The following is a 16,472-nucleotide window of genomic DNA, read 5'->3' on the forward strand; positions in this document are numbered from 1 at the left end:
GTTTTTATTGTTGCTGTTGTCACTAGGGTTCTTCTTTTTCCCGGATTTCTTCACTCCCGGGAAACGGGATTGAAAAATGAAACTTCCCGGGAATCCCGACGAAAAAATTATATCTAAAATTAAGCTGAATTATGTTCTGTAGTATTGCTTCTGCAATCTTGCAAGACCTTCTCGTTTTAAAGTCAGGACCCTTATTTGTTTTAATTTAAAAAAGCTCATGCAGGGCGCATTTTATTGGTAGAAGAATTTGTTTTCCGCTGGTAAGCGCAAATAATGTAACAGGCAGGCAATGACGTTAACATGGTTAGGTACTATTTTTCGCGCTCCTTCACTTCTGCACGTAGAAATTTATGCAAAAAAAACAAAAATACCGCATACCATATAATGCACATTATTTGGGTTAGGGTGCGTGTTAGCGTTCGGTTGAGGGTGGGTCAAGTGTCATTATATTTATTATTAATAATACCACCTGAACCACCCTCATTCAAACGCTAATGCGCACCCCAACCCAAATAATGTGCGTTATGGTATGCGGTATTTGTAGACCGTGTTTTGGCGTAACTTTCTCTGTGCAAAGTAGGGTTCCTCTCCGGGAATGTTTCGACGGGAAATTCCCGGGATTTCCCGCGAATTAACAATACCGAATCCCGGGAATTTTTTTCTATAATCCCGGGTATTCGGCAACCTAGCAAAACTTTAAAAATATTGCCGTTTTTACCTAATATAAAGAAAAAAAATAGTGACTGAATTGTTTTATTTGCGCTTACCAGCGGAAAAACCTAATTAAATTTTTCTAACAAAAAAATGCGTCACAAACAAGGGTCCTAACTCGTATTAGAGAAGGTCTGGTGCTCCTTCAGTTATGAACGTATAAATTAATAAAGAAAACGGTCTTTAAATACCGCTTGCCACAACACAAATTATTTGGGTTAGAATGCAGGTTAGCGTTTGGGTGAGGGTGGGTCAAGCAGTATTATTAATAATAAACATAATAATACTTGACCCACCCTCACCCAAACGCTAACCCTCACCTTAACCCAAACAATATGCGTTGTGGTATGCGCTATTTCTTTCTTTTGTTTTTTTGCATAACTTTCTACGTACATAAGTGAAAGAACGCCCATAAATGAGCTTAATAAAATGTTTGAAGCTAAAATAAAAAAAAAATGCCAACATCAAAATGACGTAATTTTATGTGTAATTTGTTCGTCGGGATCCCGGGATTCCCGGGAAGTTTCATTTTTCAATCCCGTTTCCCGGGAGTGAAAAAATCCGGGAAAAAGAGGAACCCTAGTACAAAGTGAAGGAGCACCCTATTTTTTTCTTTTTATTTGTCAACAACGACAATTTTTTTAAGTTTTGCTATGTTGCCGAATACCCGGGATTATAAAAAAAATTCCCGGGATTCGGGATTGTTATTTTGCGGGAAATCCCGGGAATTTCCCGTCGAAACATTCCCGGAGAGGAACCCTAGTTGTCACTTATTAAATATATTACCTAATGATTATTATTGTATTTACGATGCTGGGTTAAAACCATTTTTTTTGGCTAGGGTTCTTGACTTGTCTTTCGTGAATTCAGCTGCTCTGTGAACAGCTTACTGTGGAAAGTATGGCAAGTGCACCCGGTAGTTTTTGCAACCTTTCCAAAGTTGCACTCCCAAAAAAATCTGAACTGCCCCCCAAAAAATGTTTGATATTTTCCGCCGTGCACCCGCAAGATCTGCCATACTTTCCAGACTAGTGAACAGCTATAGAAATTTAATTAACACAACAAAATGTTAGGGTACGGGTTAGCATATGGTTATGGGTAGGTTAAGCAATATTTTAAAATAAATAAATATAATAGTACTTGTGTTATCCAAACACTGTGTTGTTTAATAATTGTTTCAATGCTGTGGTAGGATTCTAGACCAGCTCTGTTTAATTACTATAGGGTAGTCAATTCTTATTAATAACAAAACTCTACACAAAACATTGTTTTTACTGGGTTCCAAGATGTTGTCCATTATGTGGAAGCGAATCTCACTTTGTAAAATTTCATATGGTATAAAAAATACATAATTTAAGAGTTTAACTCAATTTAATATCATACAAACAAATATATACTGTGTGGGCCAGGAAAATTCGTACAAAAAAAAGATTCATGGCTCCGTGAGAATAATTTTGGTAGCAATTTTTGCATTACCTACAGATGCGTAAGACTGACGGCAACGTAACCAAGTATAAATATAGATTCCTTACAATGTTTTTACATTATGAGTGCTGACTATGGATCTGCTTCTGCTCATTCAAGAATACCCAAAGTAAAAAGCTCTATAACCATTAGTCCAAGGTATTCTGTATTCTATTTGCACTACTGTGATTATCATTGTTTAAAATTAATTCTGAAATCTTCTATTAAAGTATATTTGCAGCTGAGAATATACAATATTATTTGCAGAAGATAGCCAATGGCAGACTGACAGAACCAGCCTTCGGGTGACAAGCATTTTTTGTCTAATTTTTTTGGTTGCGCCACTAAACTTAAATGATGTGTTTGCCTTTAACCTGTCCATGTCTAGGCGATAAACAAGGGTTTTAACAAGTACATTTTGTGACATAAACAAATCCATAAGGGGCAGTATAACCTGGAGCCTAGGGGGCACATGTCTGCTTTTCTTACTCTAACACTGCTACATTAGATAAGCTGTTTTGGGCAAACTCCGGTGCAAACAGGTAGCTCAAAACCAGATTGAAAAGGGAGAAAACAATTCTTTGGTTAAATTGGGAGAAATTTTTAATATGTATTGCTTGGCATAACAATATATATAATTCAATTTAGTACAAATAGTAGAAATTGTTTGCAGAGGTTAGAGTAGCACACTCCAGTCTCAAGTACAACATGCCATATGCATAATGCCCAGGGCTGAATAATATATATAACATAGTCCAGTAAAACAAGGACAAAAGGCACATGAACAGTGAAGTTTTTTTGCGCTTGATTAAAACACGTAATTAAAACATCACAAAATATAGTTTCATAGTACAACCTGGATTTTCCCATGCAAATGTCATACCTGTCTATTTAACAGGAATGGCAGCCATTGTAATTGTTTTTTTAATTCAATATAGGAATACACAACAATTCTAGGAACGAAATTTTACAACATGCTTCGCAATTCCAATTTTTTTTCAGAATGGCACAACAAAATTAAATTCCTGCCAATTGTGGGTAATGTTTCTACATATTCAGCATTTCAAAAATATATGTGTAGAAACCATCACAAGTTTTATTTTTTTGTAAAATGGATCAAAAAAAATTTCATAATTTTTTTGCACTTAGTTCTTCGGTTTTCTAGCTCATTTTTCGGCTAACATAGTCGCCAGCATTCTGCCATACCATATTTTGGCACATACTTAGTTGGGATCTCTGCTGATACAAAACCAAAATGTGTTATATTATCTGTTGTTTGCAACAATACTAATGCACATACCCTTTGCAAGTTTTCATTTTATCATTTTTTGTAATTGACTGTATCGGATCATACAGAGATGCTTTTTCTCAAAATTTTATATATAAATAATGGAATAAAATAAGAAGTCTACCTTAATTGAGAACTAATACTTCTGTCTTCTGTGTGCATTATTTATTTAACATTATTATACTTATTTTGTTTAGGCAACTATCTGTAGATGGTTCAACTGCTGATATCAAATTCCCACGCATTGAAGATTGTGCACATTTTCATTATGAGAATGTAGATTATGGGCATATTAAGGTACATACCATTTTTAGTTTTTAGTTCAAAGTTTCTGCAAATGTACTCTCACATTTTATGAAAAATATTATACCTAAACATTTTGTTTTTATTACTGCTAGTATTGTAAACAGACCCTATTTTTGATTTGCTGAATCTTCTTATATATATATACAAGATGTTCATGGTTGCCACAAAGTTTAAATCTTTAAAAGTCTTTAAATTTGTTTATTAAGTATTTAAAGAACAAACCCTGTGTGACTCCAAAAGTCTGTGAACAGTGTTTGAATTTATTTTATGTGCAACTATAAGTTATTTGTTAAGTAAGTGCAGTTAATTTTTTCTAATTGTGCTGACCATGGCATTTATACTGTTTTGTTTCGGATTATATTAAAAAACATTAAGCAACCCAATTTCAGATCTTTAAAAAGGCTCTAACATTTTTTTTTTTTTCAGAAAACTGTGTGGCCGAACCTTATATTATTCTTGGAGAAAAGTGTTTTGTTATACTTTTTCGTTACAAATTTATTTATTTGGGTATTTATTTATATTGTATTTTTTTTTTTTTTCACAAGCTATCCTTAGTAGAAGAATCTGGCGATGGATTACATATCAATGGATCATTTGTCTTTGAAGGGTTTAAACCTGCCTTTTGTGTACGCGTTCAATGCAAGGTAATATCTGTATTCAGTTGTAATCTTGACAGTGGTATTTAATTAGTCTATAATTAATTTTATATTTCAAAACAGATATATTTATCTTTATGGTATACATATATTTCTGAAATGATTTTTGTTAGTTGCTGATATATTTTTTGCACTCATTTGTTTTAGAAAGGTTTGTAACTTGTAAATGTAAGATTCATTTTGCAAAATTAAAAATATCCTGAAGTTATCTACTTTACAACTCAACAGAAAAAAAAAGATATTTTGTCCACAATGTATTTAACTTATTGATTTAAATAATTACAGTAATGAAACAGTAATTAATCTTGATCACAATTTAAAGTAAAAGTGTTTTTTACATAAATTTATTTTTTGAATTGCAGGGAAAATCGTGGATTGTCAGAAGAAATTTATTGCACTTTGAGAAACTTGATACCTTATTGCATGAGTGTATATATGATAGAAAGTTTTCAAAGCTACAACAATTGCAAGAAGAATCTCTTCGTTCTCAGCCATTAGAAGTATAAAAAGTTGTTTTTAATGACACTTAAAAAGTAAATCCTAAGTAGGAAGCATAACTGTAAATAGTTCTTTGCAGTTATATATTTAATATTACATTAAAATCAGTGTTATATGGCATGAATGTCTTAGTTGAGCACAATATTACTGAATCAGTTGCTTTCAGAATATCCCTGATTTGTGCCTTATTTTCCAATGCTTATACCGCCAGGAAATCCAGGAAACCCTTCGCTTGTACACAACCAGGTTGTCAGACATCACTGAAGTTGATGACAGTAACTCTGGAGGTCAGATATCATGTGGGCCTGTTCTGCACTGGTTGGAAACAGACAATCATGGACGGAACCTGGCCCCACATGCTCTTGGCGATGTTGCTGACATCAACATTCCAGCTGTGGCAGCAGCGAGAGTTGTAAAACGTTACAATGCTTGTAATGAAGATGAGCTCAGTTTGGATGTAAGTTGTACTAAATACTGTACTACTAAAATATTTGACAAAACTACCAAAATTACCCGTTATTATTAAGTTATTTTTAAAACATATAATAAAAATATATTCAGGTTGGTGATATGGTTTCCATCATTGAAATGGGTGCAACAGGTTGGTGGCGTGGAAAGCAGGGCCTCAGAGTTGGTGCTTTTCCTGCTCAGTGTGTTCGTAGGATCAACAGTGCAACTGACGTTATAGCGACCCATGAGAGGCCCTTTTCTCCACCATCGTACCATGGGACTACATCACCTGGTCCAAGTAAATGAGCACCTTGCAAACTATTCTGAACATCGTCGGCAACCCGCATACATCATTAATTATCAACATTTACTTTTCTTAATTTGCTATCTGTTGCAGTAATTAAAATAATATATTACTTTATTTTTTTTTATTACAGTTGGTAAAAAACATGGTAAGATCATGGATTTTTTGAGGTCATTTCTCGCTAGTCGCCCATCCAAGGCCCAATTAAAACAAAAAGGAATTTTAAAAGAAAGAGTATTTGGATGTGACCTGGGAGAACTTCTTCACAGAACTGGTGAAGAAGGTAGGCCTTGCAGAATTTTGGAGATTTAAACAAACATTGTCTAATTCAATTATTTCCTAAATGGGTTATTATACTTTTTACATTGCTGGCAGAGTGGTAGTTAAAGTACTGTGGTCCTGGGTATACAGAGAGTTCAATGTGAATCAGAAAAATTAAACTGTGTTTTTCTTGTATATTTGGTTAATTAAAAAAAATATTGTTTTACAATTTTAGTACCTTCTGTTGTGTTGGACTGCACACGTTTTGTTGAGCAGCATGGCGTTGTTGATGGCATATACAGGATATCTGGTGTTGCCTCTCATATTCGATTCCTGCGCTATGAATTTGATTCCGACCATCAACCAGACCTAGAGAGAGTTGTGGAAGGTTTACCTAAAACAGGGCATGTACCAGGAATGTCAAAAGAGCGGAGTATGGTCTGTGATCCACACAGCATTGCAGGGCTATGCAAACTGTTTTTCAGGTAAACGTTTTTATAGTAAAGGTTGTTTAATAACAACTAATACAGAATAGAGTTAACTTAGTGCTTTTAGTATGTTACTGCATTTCAACTGTGTTTTGGTTGAGTTTTGTAATTTATTGATTTTCTATCATTATGAACCATTTATATTCATGTAAAATAATAATAAATTTGCAGAGAGATGCCCAATCCACTTCTAACCTATCAACTTTATAATCGGTTTGCAAGTGCTGTTACTGATTTTGAAGCTGAAGAGCGACTGTTAAAAGTTCATGATGCAATTCAGCAACTGCCACCTCCTCATTACAGGTGGGTGGAAATGCTTTCCTAAAATAATTACTTTCATTTGCATCATCAAATATAGGTGAAATGTGATTTTCTTTGATTCTATGTTAACATATATGCTCTTGCTTACCATGAGTCATGTTAAAAGGCATAATTTGTTTCTTGTTATATTTGTGTTTAGAACTCTTAAGCACTTAATTACACACCTGCGCTACATGGCCAATCAGGATGCACACACCTCCATGCATTGTAGAAACCTAGCAATTGTTTGGGCACCAAACCTACTTCGATCTCGTGAAATAGAAGCTGGACTGGCTGCTTTCACAGAAGCAAGGGTTCAATCTGTTGTACTGGAATTCATGATTGTTAATGGCGACATGCTGTTCAGTGATCAGCTGCAGACTAAGCAATATGATGCTGGTAATGCGTCAAGTATTTCCAGCAGCTAATTCATTTGTCTTACTATAGTTGTGTTCCACATTTAGTACAATGTATGCTTCACTGCTGCTATCTTCATTTGTTAAAATGTTATTTCTTGTGAATGCTTCAGTTGATGCACAAATAATATTATGTTTTAATTCTATATGAGACAGAATAATGATTCCTAATAACGTTTCTTACAATTAAAATTTGAAAAAAAATTACTTGTACATTTTTTATGTGTGCAAATAACTGTTTTTTGTTTTGTTTAGAACACAAACCACCCAGGCCTCGTTCTTTAATGATGTATTCAACTACAAAACTAATTAGCCTGGAGGAAGCACAGGCCAGGTCAAGAACTAGGACTTACACAACGCCATCGTCATCTGACAGTTACAGTTCATCATTCCATGCAGAAAACAGCAGTATGGAAGTGTCAATGCGCAATCCTATGCCGGGGTCAAAGTCATCAAATGACAGAAGGTTAGTGGGCTCATTGCAAATATGTGTTTGTGTATGTATGCACCCTTTTCAGTAAATGTTGTGGAATGTATACCACTTGTCACAATATTTATGCTGCACTTTTTATTTTTGTTTTTGTTATCAAAAGCATTTATCATATACCAAATTTTGTTTTTATTTTTTTACTTATATTTATATTTATTATAGTTTTGCAGTACAATGAAAATATATACAATAGCACTCAAGTCATCTAGTACTTACTTTAAATCTGGTAGAATCTTACTGATAGGTTTGTTACACTAAATGGTTTGAGAAACATTAACTTTCTCAGTAAATAAACTATGTTTTTGTAATTTCTTACACCAACTCATTAACCAAAACATTTGTAGAGTAAATATAACTAGTGATTTTTGCATATTAGTTTTCAGTTCACTTAACTTGTTAAGTTAACATTTTGGTAAAATCATTGCACTGTGCAGTTCTTAGGTGTATGACGAACACTTTTTTATCCTAAAATCTCAAACACTTATAATAAACTGCACATGTAGATTTAGTAGTACGTTTGTACACCCATAATGCTAAAGGTGGTTAGTATTTCATCTTATAACATATATTTTTTTAAATATATTTTGGTGGTTCGTTTACTTTATTGTAATGGTGCTGTATCTTGTTTGTGACTTGTATAGGCGGCGTTCGTATGGTGACTTCACTCAAAAGCGCCGAAACCGGCAAATTACTATAAGCCGCATCTTTACCCCTATCAACACCAATGAGGCTGAAGCCCCTGAAAGTGAAAGTGTTGAAAAAGAGTCCCGCAGAAAATCTTCCCAGTTGTAGATGTCTCCCAATCTCTTGCACTTAATTAACAACTAATTGATTAATGTTTTAATAATCTAGTAGTTTTTTTAATTCATATTTAAAGAAGGCCTTTAAGTGTCAGGTTACTGATTAATTACAAGCTTATATAGCATTTCTTTGAGTTTGTTCTACCACTGATAGAAATTGATTTTGGTTGTCAGGGCAAGTGATTAGCCAGACACCAAATTGATCCTGATTTGCATGATGCTGTGATGACAATCATCTCTCACGCCTAACGTCATTCCTTTTCTATTATGTTACACTCTATGAATGTTTTATTTTTTGCATGAAATCCTTGTTCACTTTTGTTGCTTTTTTATGATAGGTATTTGTTTAAATGCATGAATGTGCATGCAACCGATCTCTCTTGGTTGTTGTTGTTGTTGTTGCTGTTGTTTTTTTTTTGTATACTGACTGATCAGATTTTCTAAAGCCATTGTAATGTTACTTTTCACCTTCTGTGCAAAAACAAAAAATTTGGATTAGTTTTAGTTAATTCGATGAACTGAGAGCCTAAGCATGAGCTATTTTCTTACTAACCTATAAAGTAATTTCTATGACTGACCACAAAATTTTGCCTATGAGATTTGTTTGCATTACACTGGAAAAAAGAGATTCTGGCACCCCATTACAGTAAGTTGATTTCATTGCATACATTAATTGATTATCTTGTGACAGATATATTTCGAATCCAAGTGTTAAGCTAAGTCATTACATCATTCAATCCAGTTTTAATTATATCTTTGTATCATCATGCTGATACATAAACCTAATTTCCTGTCTGCAAATTTGATTATTAAGTTGTGTTTTGTCTTATGAGAATTTCTTTGTTCAGAAGATGGTTGCACAAAAGGGGACATTCTTCTACTACCTCTGTTTCACATTCTACCAGCGCACAAAATCCAGGTAGTTTATTACAATTTTAAAGAAAATACAAAGAATGGATATTTTTAAATACAAAGAATGGATATTTTTATAAGATTTGTTTACCGTTCCTTTTGACTCAACATTTTTTTTACATTTTCCTATTAATGTTAATCTATGATATAGGGTTATGAATAACAAAACCGACTTTTCATCTGCAATATAGGTTTTATTTAAATCATTACCCACAGTTTAGGTAAAAATGCAAATTTGTCAAAAATGTTTAATTTATTTGACTTTCTCCCGCTTAAAATCTCAGCGCACTGATAATGCGACCTTGTACTTCAGCACAAAGCCACCTTGTTGATGCCATTCCGCTGAGCTCTTCTGTACCAGCAAAGTGTGAAGCGACACTCAACACCAGCAAGCAGCCACCAAGCAATGGTTCAGGCTGGAAAGTTAAACTGGGCAGCCTGTTAAAAAAATCTGCTACCAATACTGTGCAAAGACAAGGTAATATTGCGACCTTCTGATTCTAACGTTTTATTTGGGTTTGTCGTTTTCCGTTGGTCTTGAATTAAGGTCCGTTATTTATCCAGAACACGAGTTGTTGGTATGACATATATACTAATAGTTTGTTCGTCACCTGTATTACTTGTTGTTTTTCATTTTAGTTGTACTTATAGATACACTATGATGGCCGCCGTCCCAATGATTTATTCAAGCTTGGCGAAAAACTAACGACCATTAAGTCCCAAAATCCCTAATCTACTGGCGAATATCGATTTTCGTAACGTTTGTATTGTACCGCCTTGTAAGTGTAAGTCTGCTTGACTTTCCGAACATTTATTATCTTGGATCACCCAGTAGAAAGGCTTATTTTAGCGCTACAGAAAATATTTATTGTAAATCGATGATGCAATTTTCCTAAATAAAGCCGGTCCGTGTAACCTTACCTAATTTGAATAACTCCTGCTTTGCCAGCTATTTAGGTCGTTTCAGCTTTAGGCTTTATTCATTGTTCTGGCGTGCTTAGTGTTTCCCAACCTGAATGACTTCACGATGAACTAACACTATGCATAAAATCAAACCGCACACAACAAAAGTATTTGCAGGATGTTGTTCTTGTATAATAATTAAAAATACTTTCCTTTTTCTTTTTATAGCGGAACAGATGCAATTGGCAACCTCTAAATCGCATTTCGAAAATTAAATGTGACATTAGTATTTTGTTCTTTTTGCTTAAATTTTTTTCGAAACACCAGCCAAGATTTATAACACCATGCGAACTGAGGCGAATTTACAGTAATAAGGACATAAACGCCAATATAATTTTACAGTGATATTTCATGGGTTTCAAGTGTATAAAAATAGTTGACCTTTTAAATCAAATGAAGTTAAAAAGCCTTCGCGGCACACCACTTGCGTAGAACTGTTCTGAACGACCTTTCAAATTATGTAGTAAATTACAATTTATATCGTCAGGCAAAAGAGATTACAAACCTTTAACAAATATTTTTTTGACAAGAAAAAAAGTTTGTTTGCTCAATTGCGGCCAATTTAAAGTAATAATTCCGGTTTTGATAAAGTTAAATAACACTTTATTAAGTTGTTACTGTGCTTATCCATTCTCTTTGTCTGCGTTGGTTGACCATAACTAAAATTTGAACAAAATACTGTTTCGTTTTGAGACACGCATTGCGATGTATATAAATCCTAATCCAAGTGGCATTTGTGCAGTTTTGGATGTACCACCTTTCCATGTTCTACTTTTTATTTTATCGGATTTTTTGTGTTTATCACTGTAACAGCGCGAGTTTATACTTGCAGCCTCTCTTCGCCGGTGTCAAAGCGAAGATTCCCTTGTGTCGCAAAACAAGTTGGGTCAAACATCTTCCACTCGCAGGACGCTTAACTTTTCACGAGCATCACTGCTTCCTCAAAACGCTACAAATGTATGCAAGTAACAGTATGAATACAATTTGATCATGCTGCTGGTGGTTACTCACCCCGTGACCTAATGGATTTCTGATCATAGGATATAACGTGCATGCTCTCACGAATATCCTTTCGACTTTACACACCCTAAATAACTAATCCCGAAGCATTTAACACTTAGCAGTTTAGCACTGCTGCAATATCGGCGGCTTTTGCCTAACCCTTATTTGGTAACAACTATGGCGTACGCATTATTATAAAAATGGTACGAAGCCGTATTGTTTGTCAGTTTGTGCGAAAGATAACGCTTTTTTACTTTCAGAAGGGCTAGATTACAATGTTTGTACACGTATGTTAGTGTATCTTTCACTGACAACCGAATTAATGTTTTTATGACACTTTGTTAAACAAGTTTCTGACAAGCGATTTAGTGTTAAGTGTTTAAAATTTGTTAAAAATATCGTTTTATTTATCTATTAGGACTACGAGCGGGGCAAACCGGAGCCTCAGGTTCCCCATTGTCCTGGTCGGTCTAGTGGTTCCACGAAATGTCGGCCACTAGGAGGCGTTTATGACGACCGTGAGCCGACCGGAAATGACGCCCGCAAAACAATAAAAGAGTGAGATGTTTACTTTATTTTTTAGCCCTTTTTACATTGTGTAGTATATAATCTCCCTTGAAAACTGCCCATACGAGATACTTAGAATTGAATAATAATCAAATATTTAATAATAAGGCTAAGCTCAATCAAGTTTTGTGAAATGATGTGTACGTTTATTGTCCTACCATGGTTGCGCTACTCCTTAAGTATTATCATGGTGTACAGCGGAAACGACTCCGTAATTAACACCAGTCACGAATCTCCGGCGTAGAATTTTTTCAACGATTATATGCAATTATGCATGTACCATAGGGCCTTTCTCCATCTCTAAAACGTTCTTAAAATTTGCAACAATTCGGGGCAAAAATGTCCGCCTCGAGTTCGGCCAGAGATGTAAACGCCACTATTATTAGGAACCACAACATCGACAAGGCGAAAAGTTCGACATGTGGCAAGCCGAAGCGCGATAGCACCAGTCCCTTCGGCGAGCTCAATCCCGACTTTCCCGTCATCATGGGTGATGTTGGCCTGGACTTCGACCCGCTTAGCTACAAGGCACTTAACACTGGTAAGATTGCACGTTATCTTTTACAAAAGTTGCTACATACCACCCAACGTTTCGTCAAGTTCTTTGATATGCTTCTTGCATTCAGAAATCGAAAGTGTTGCAATCTCTATTTCAGAAAAGAAATCGACAAAGCGACAAAGCAGAAGTCCTTTAGGCGAAGAAGCGGCTGCTTCGACACCTGCCACTTCCACCACTGTCTCAGTTCGGCATGTGGACTCTAACCAAATGGTTAAAGGGGAAACAATATTCGTGGCCGTATCTAACGACCCGTCACGACGCAAACCCACGAGCCTTGTCTCAGCAGCGCGGCGTAACGGCTGCAACAGCTATTCGGATCGCAATAGCGCCACTTGCCCGTCTGTTGCTGACGTTGGCGCTCACGACCCGGCTGCACGAAATGGCGTTCGTGACGTAAGCAAATCCATAGAAGGCAAGAACCAACTGGATCAGCTTACCGCCGCTAACTGCACGTCACCGCCCAAGCCGGCAGCGCACGACGCGAGGCGATCGCTTACCAGGAAAAAGTCAGCCGCTGAACTGCTGGGCATTGTGTCGGCCAGTCGCGGCGCAGTAAAGCACTATCGTGTACCGCCCATAATACCTGTTGCCTCGAATAATAATAACAACTTTGGCAAGGAACCCCGCGACCTGCCAAGTCTTCCAGTCACCTCGCAGTCGCACGTTCGCTTTTCGGAAAGTCGCACGTCCACCAGTGTGAGTGTTGAGTATTACTCCATTCCTCAGGACCCGCACCTGCAGCGGAATCGACATTACGGTTCGTTTGTGGCTCTGGTCGGGAAAATGTACGACGGTACCGAGGGCGAAGCAGACAACCCTTCAGACCATTTCCGTTCTGACGGTAACAGCAACGATTTTGTTGAATCGAATAAATTCAGAACATCACGATCGGATCAAGTTGGTTCTTTGACATCAACAACAGCTTCAACAAGAAGCCATAGTACATTGTCACCAGTTGAATATGGCGAAGCAGTGTCAGACAGACAATCGACAGGATATTCCCCGAATAGCCACGCTCAGATATTTTCGCCACGACTGGACACGTTTGATCCGTCTGGCAGGCAGAGGCAGGACTACTTCGACGGACTGACCCACCAGCGAACTAACAAGTACACGGTACCGTTGTCTGATTGCGACCAAGCGCTCAAAGCACCTCACTGCCGATCAAAAAGCGCTGATTCCTACGAGAGGCAAATTCCAGATTCCAAGCACTCCTCGTTTAACCGGACGTTAAGTTCGATGGGATCCCATCATGGTACTTCCCCGTGCCCTTCGGTAAACGGGCACCCCCGCTACAGCGAGTCGCGTTCTGTGTATTATCCGATACCTGCTCCGCGAAAACATTACCGTTCATTCTCGGCCGGCGACCCCCTCAGTCGCCAAGACTCCGAATGCGGAACAAGGCCCGTTCCACTTCCGAGAACCTCGTCGAGGCGAATTTATAAACCTCCTTCCAACGCGGCAAGAATTTCTCGCGACGTCCCTTGCACTGGTCGGCCCCATCTTGATACAAATCGCGAAGCTTTTCGGCCGCAATCATACAGCAACATGACTTACGACTATGTCGATGCCTACTCCCATAACGAGCCATACTACGTCAAGCAGCAAGCCGCGCAACCTAACCACCATAATTCCAACCAGGCACCATCGAGCGCAATGAACAATCGCATTTCTTTGGTCACTGGATGTCGCTCGTACGACGGGAGAAGTTTGCCCCAAAAGCCATTAATAGCTCCACGGCATTTCGACGCTAATCATGAACTGGCGACCTCCTGCGCACCTGTAGCTGGCTTGTCTTGGGTTTAATATATCTTTTTTGTATCGCATTCAAGGTGTTGTCTGTCTAAAAATACAAACTATGTTTTATCAGCTGTATTGTTGTTAAACGATTGTGTTAAGTTTTATTATTTTTGCTTAACATCTCCTTGACTAAGGCATTTGAAGTTCAATCGAATCGTACGCCCTTGTTTATGAATTTTACATGCCCGTTACGTTGTGACACCATTATGATGTTGTAAACTTTTGATTTGCATGTCGGTTGAACGTATTGCATCCGGTTCCGTAACAAATATTTTGTATGAAAGCTGGGATTGGCTAGTCCGGTGCTACATTCCCGCGCGTAGCAAACCGTGTTGACGTCAAATTAATTTCACTGTGACGAGATAAAGATTTAAAAATTCTTCAGCAATTGAATCTGTGACCATTGAACTGCGTCCTACATTCCGTTTTGCATTCCAATATTAGAATATAAATAATAAAGTTCCACCGCACCGTTTCTTTGGCCTGACATTAACAGGGTTGGAGGGTGCTCTAATATACATTTCTGATAAATTTTGTTACTCATTTGCTGGGTTACTGTCGGTATGAAATTTGTTTAGTAATGCCGAAGTTATTGATATTGTTACAGCTGTATATGTTTCAGATGGTATTCTGTTTTTGATATTGTTACAGCTGTATATGTTTCAGATGGTATTCTGTTTAAAATTCCGTTAAATTATTATTATTCAAATGAAGTGATTTAAATGTGTTACTGACACGTTAACTTGTTGAGACAACATGCTCTGCGTTTTTCGCTGTGAATGTTTGGTGTATTCGTGCGCGGTGCAATATAAACGATACGTGCTCATTGTTTAGAGCACTCTCATCATAACAAGACTTGGCAAAACTAATATTTTTAACCTAAGGTACGGAGTCTATAGTGTAAGGTTCGTTTTATTTGCACATAATAACACCAGCAGTATAGAACTATCGCGGTCATTGTAAGATACGCGTGTTTGTTTTGGCAGTATTTTGTCGATTGCTTAGCGACGCCGACTGTGGCCATTGTTCAAGCGCGTCTTTACACTTTTGTCATTTTTTTGTGTTTGTTCCGCTTTGTGTTGTCACAATGTCGTTCATGCGGCTGTCGTCAACTGTACGCCCTCATGAAAACGTTCATTTAATAAAAAGAATCTCAACTTAAAAGAACATTTTTCAAATCACTGGAACGAAAAGCTATGCGGTTCAACAGTTCTGTTTTTGTTATTGCATTGTTAATTTGCTTTTGTACAATAAAACAGTCTACTATTTAAGCCCTTAAATTGGAACGTGAGAGTTTCGGTTAATTGTCATAATAAGCCGAGTGTAAATTAGGCTAATTTTAATTAGAATGTGGTATTGTAACTTAATATTGCTGTCTTAATTTTAGACAGTTTTACATGTTCAGTATTCGACTGCTGTCCTTGCAGTAGTTGTAATATTAAAATATATTAGAATGTCATGTGGAACTGGCCTATCCGAAACTTTGCCTTTATGTTCATGGTTTCTGTTTAGTTTAGACTAGGAGTGGTCAGCCGTTGTTTCCCATGCGCCAAGTTTTTACGTTTAATTCATTTGTGCCACAAAAACGATTCAAAGTCTAAGTATAATGCGTGTGCTTTTACGGGACCCCTTCTTTTACTGTATATAGCAATTCTCACTATGCCCCATATGCCCTCAACCAAGTGGGAAAAATGGCGTGACAGTCTTGGACGACTGCTGCCTGGACGTCTGAACTGGGAAAATAGATCGTCCAAACGAAAATAGAAGAATGCTGTTTGAGTGCTTACTGTAAATTTAGGGTAACTTGTTATATACCTTTGTCCGATGTGCTAAAGTTATGAGTGTTATGACGCTAGAGTTAAATAATTAAAAAGCCTCTTTATATTTTATTTGCTCAGATTACAATGTTGCACAACCACCTGAAAGTAACGAATATTGCACAACCACCTGAAAGTGAAATGCGTCATGACACAAACTACAGGATGTCTTCTTTGACGCGTAGCGTGCCTTTTTCTCACTCTGGAATTGGGCTTATAAAACAGCCTGAAAAGCTGAGGTTCGCAACGTGATTCTGTTATGACTTGGAAGGGCATCAGTCATGGCAGGCACAATCTCGTTCACGCTTACTTCTCGTTTCGGCAGATACAAAGATAAATACAAGATACCACGGCTTTCATCGTCAATGGACTCTACTTTCAAGTAGGTCCAACCCCCAAAGTCCCTTCCACACCGGTCCC

At 37.0% G+C, this 16,472-nt stretch overlaps 1 protein-coding gene across 1 annotated transcript; it reads left to right on the top strand.

The window, feature by feature from the left end:
• Positions 1-2,143: 2,143 nt before the first annotated feature.
• LOC146167983 (uncharacterized) lies at positions 2,144-15,501 on the top strand. The gene is made up of 17 exons (XM_083388881.1): positions 2,144-2,334; positions 3,661-3,760; positions 4,315-4,413; positions 4,788-4,925; positions 5,135-5,380; positions 5,485-5,671; positions 5,811-5,960; positions 6,174-6,423; positions 6,598-6,729; positions 6,887-7,125; positions 7,398-7,608; positions 9,281-9,351; positions 9,658-9,822; positions 11,140-11,264; positions 11,728-11,867; positions 12,263-12,417; positions 12,533-15,501. The coding sequence occupies exons 1-17, from the start codon at positions 2,258-2,260 to the stop codon at positions 14,239-14,241; spliced, it is 4,194 nt and encodes a 1,397-aa protein (XP_083245007.1). The 5' UTR covers positions 2,144-2,257; the 3' UTR covers positions 14,242-15,501.
• The last annotated feature ends 971 nt before the right edge of the window (positions 15,502-16,472 follow it).

Source organism: Ascidiella aspersa, chromosome 1 (assembly GCF_963924565.1).
Source record: "Ascidiella aspersa chromosome 1, kaAscAspe10.2, whole genome shotgun sequence".
NCBI classification, from domain to species: Eukaryota; Metazoa; Chordata; class Ascidiacea; order Phlebobranchia; family Ascidiidae; genus Ascidiella; species Ascidiella aspersa.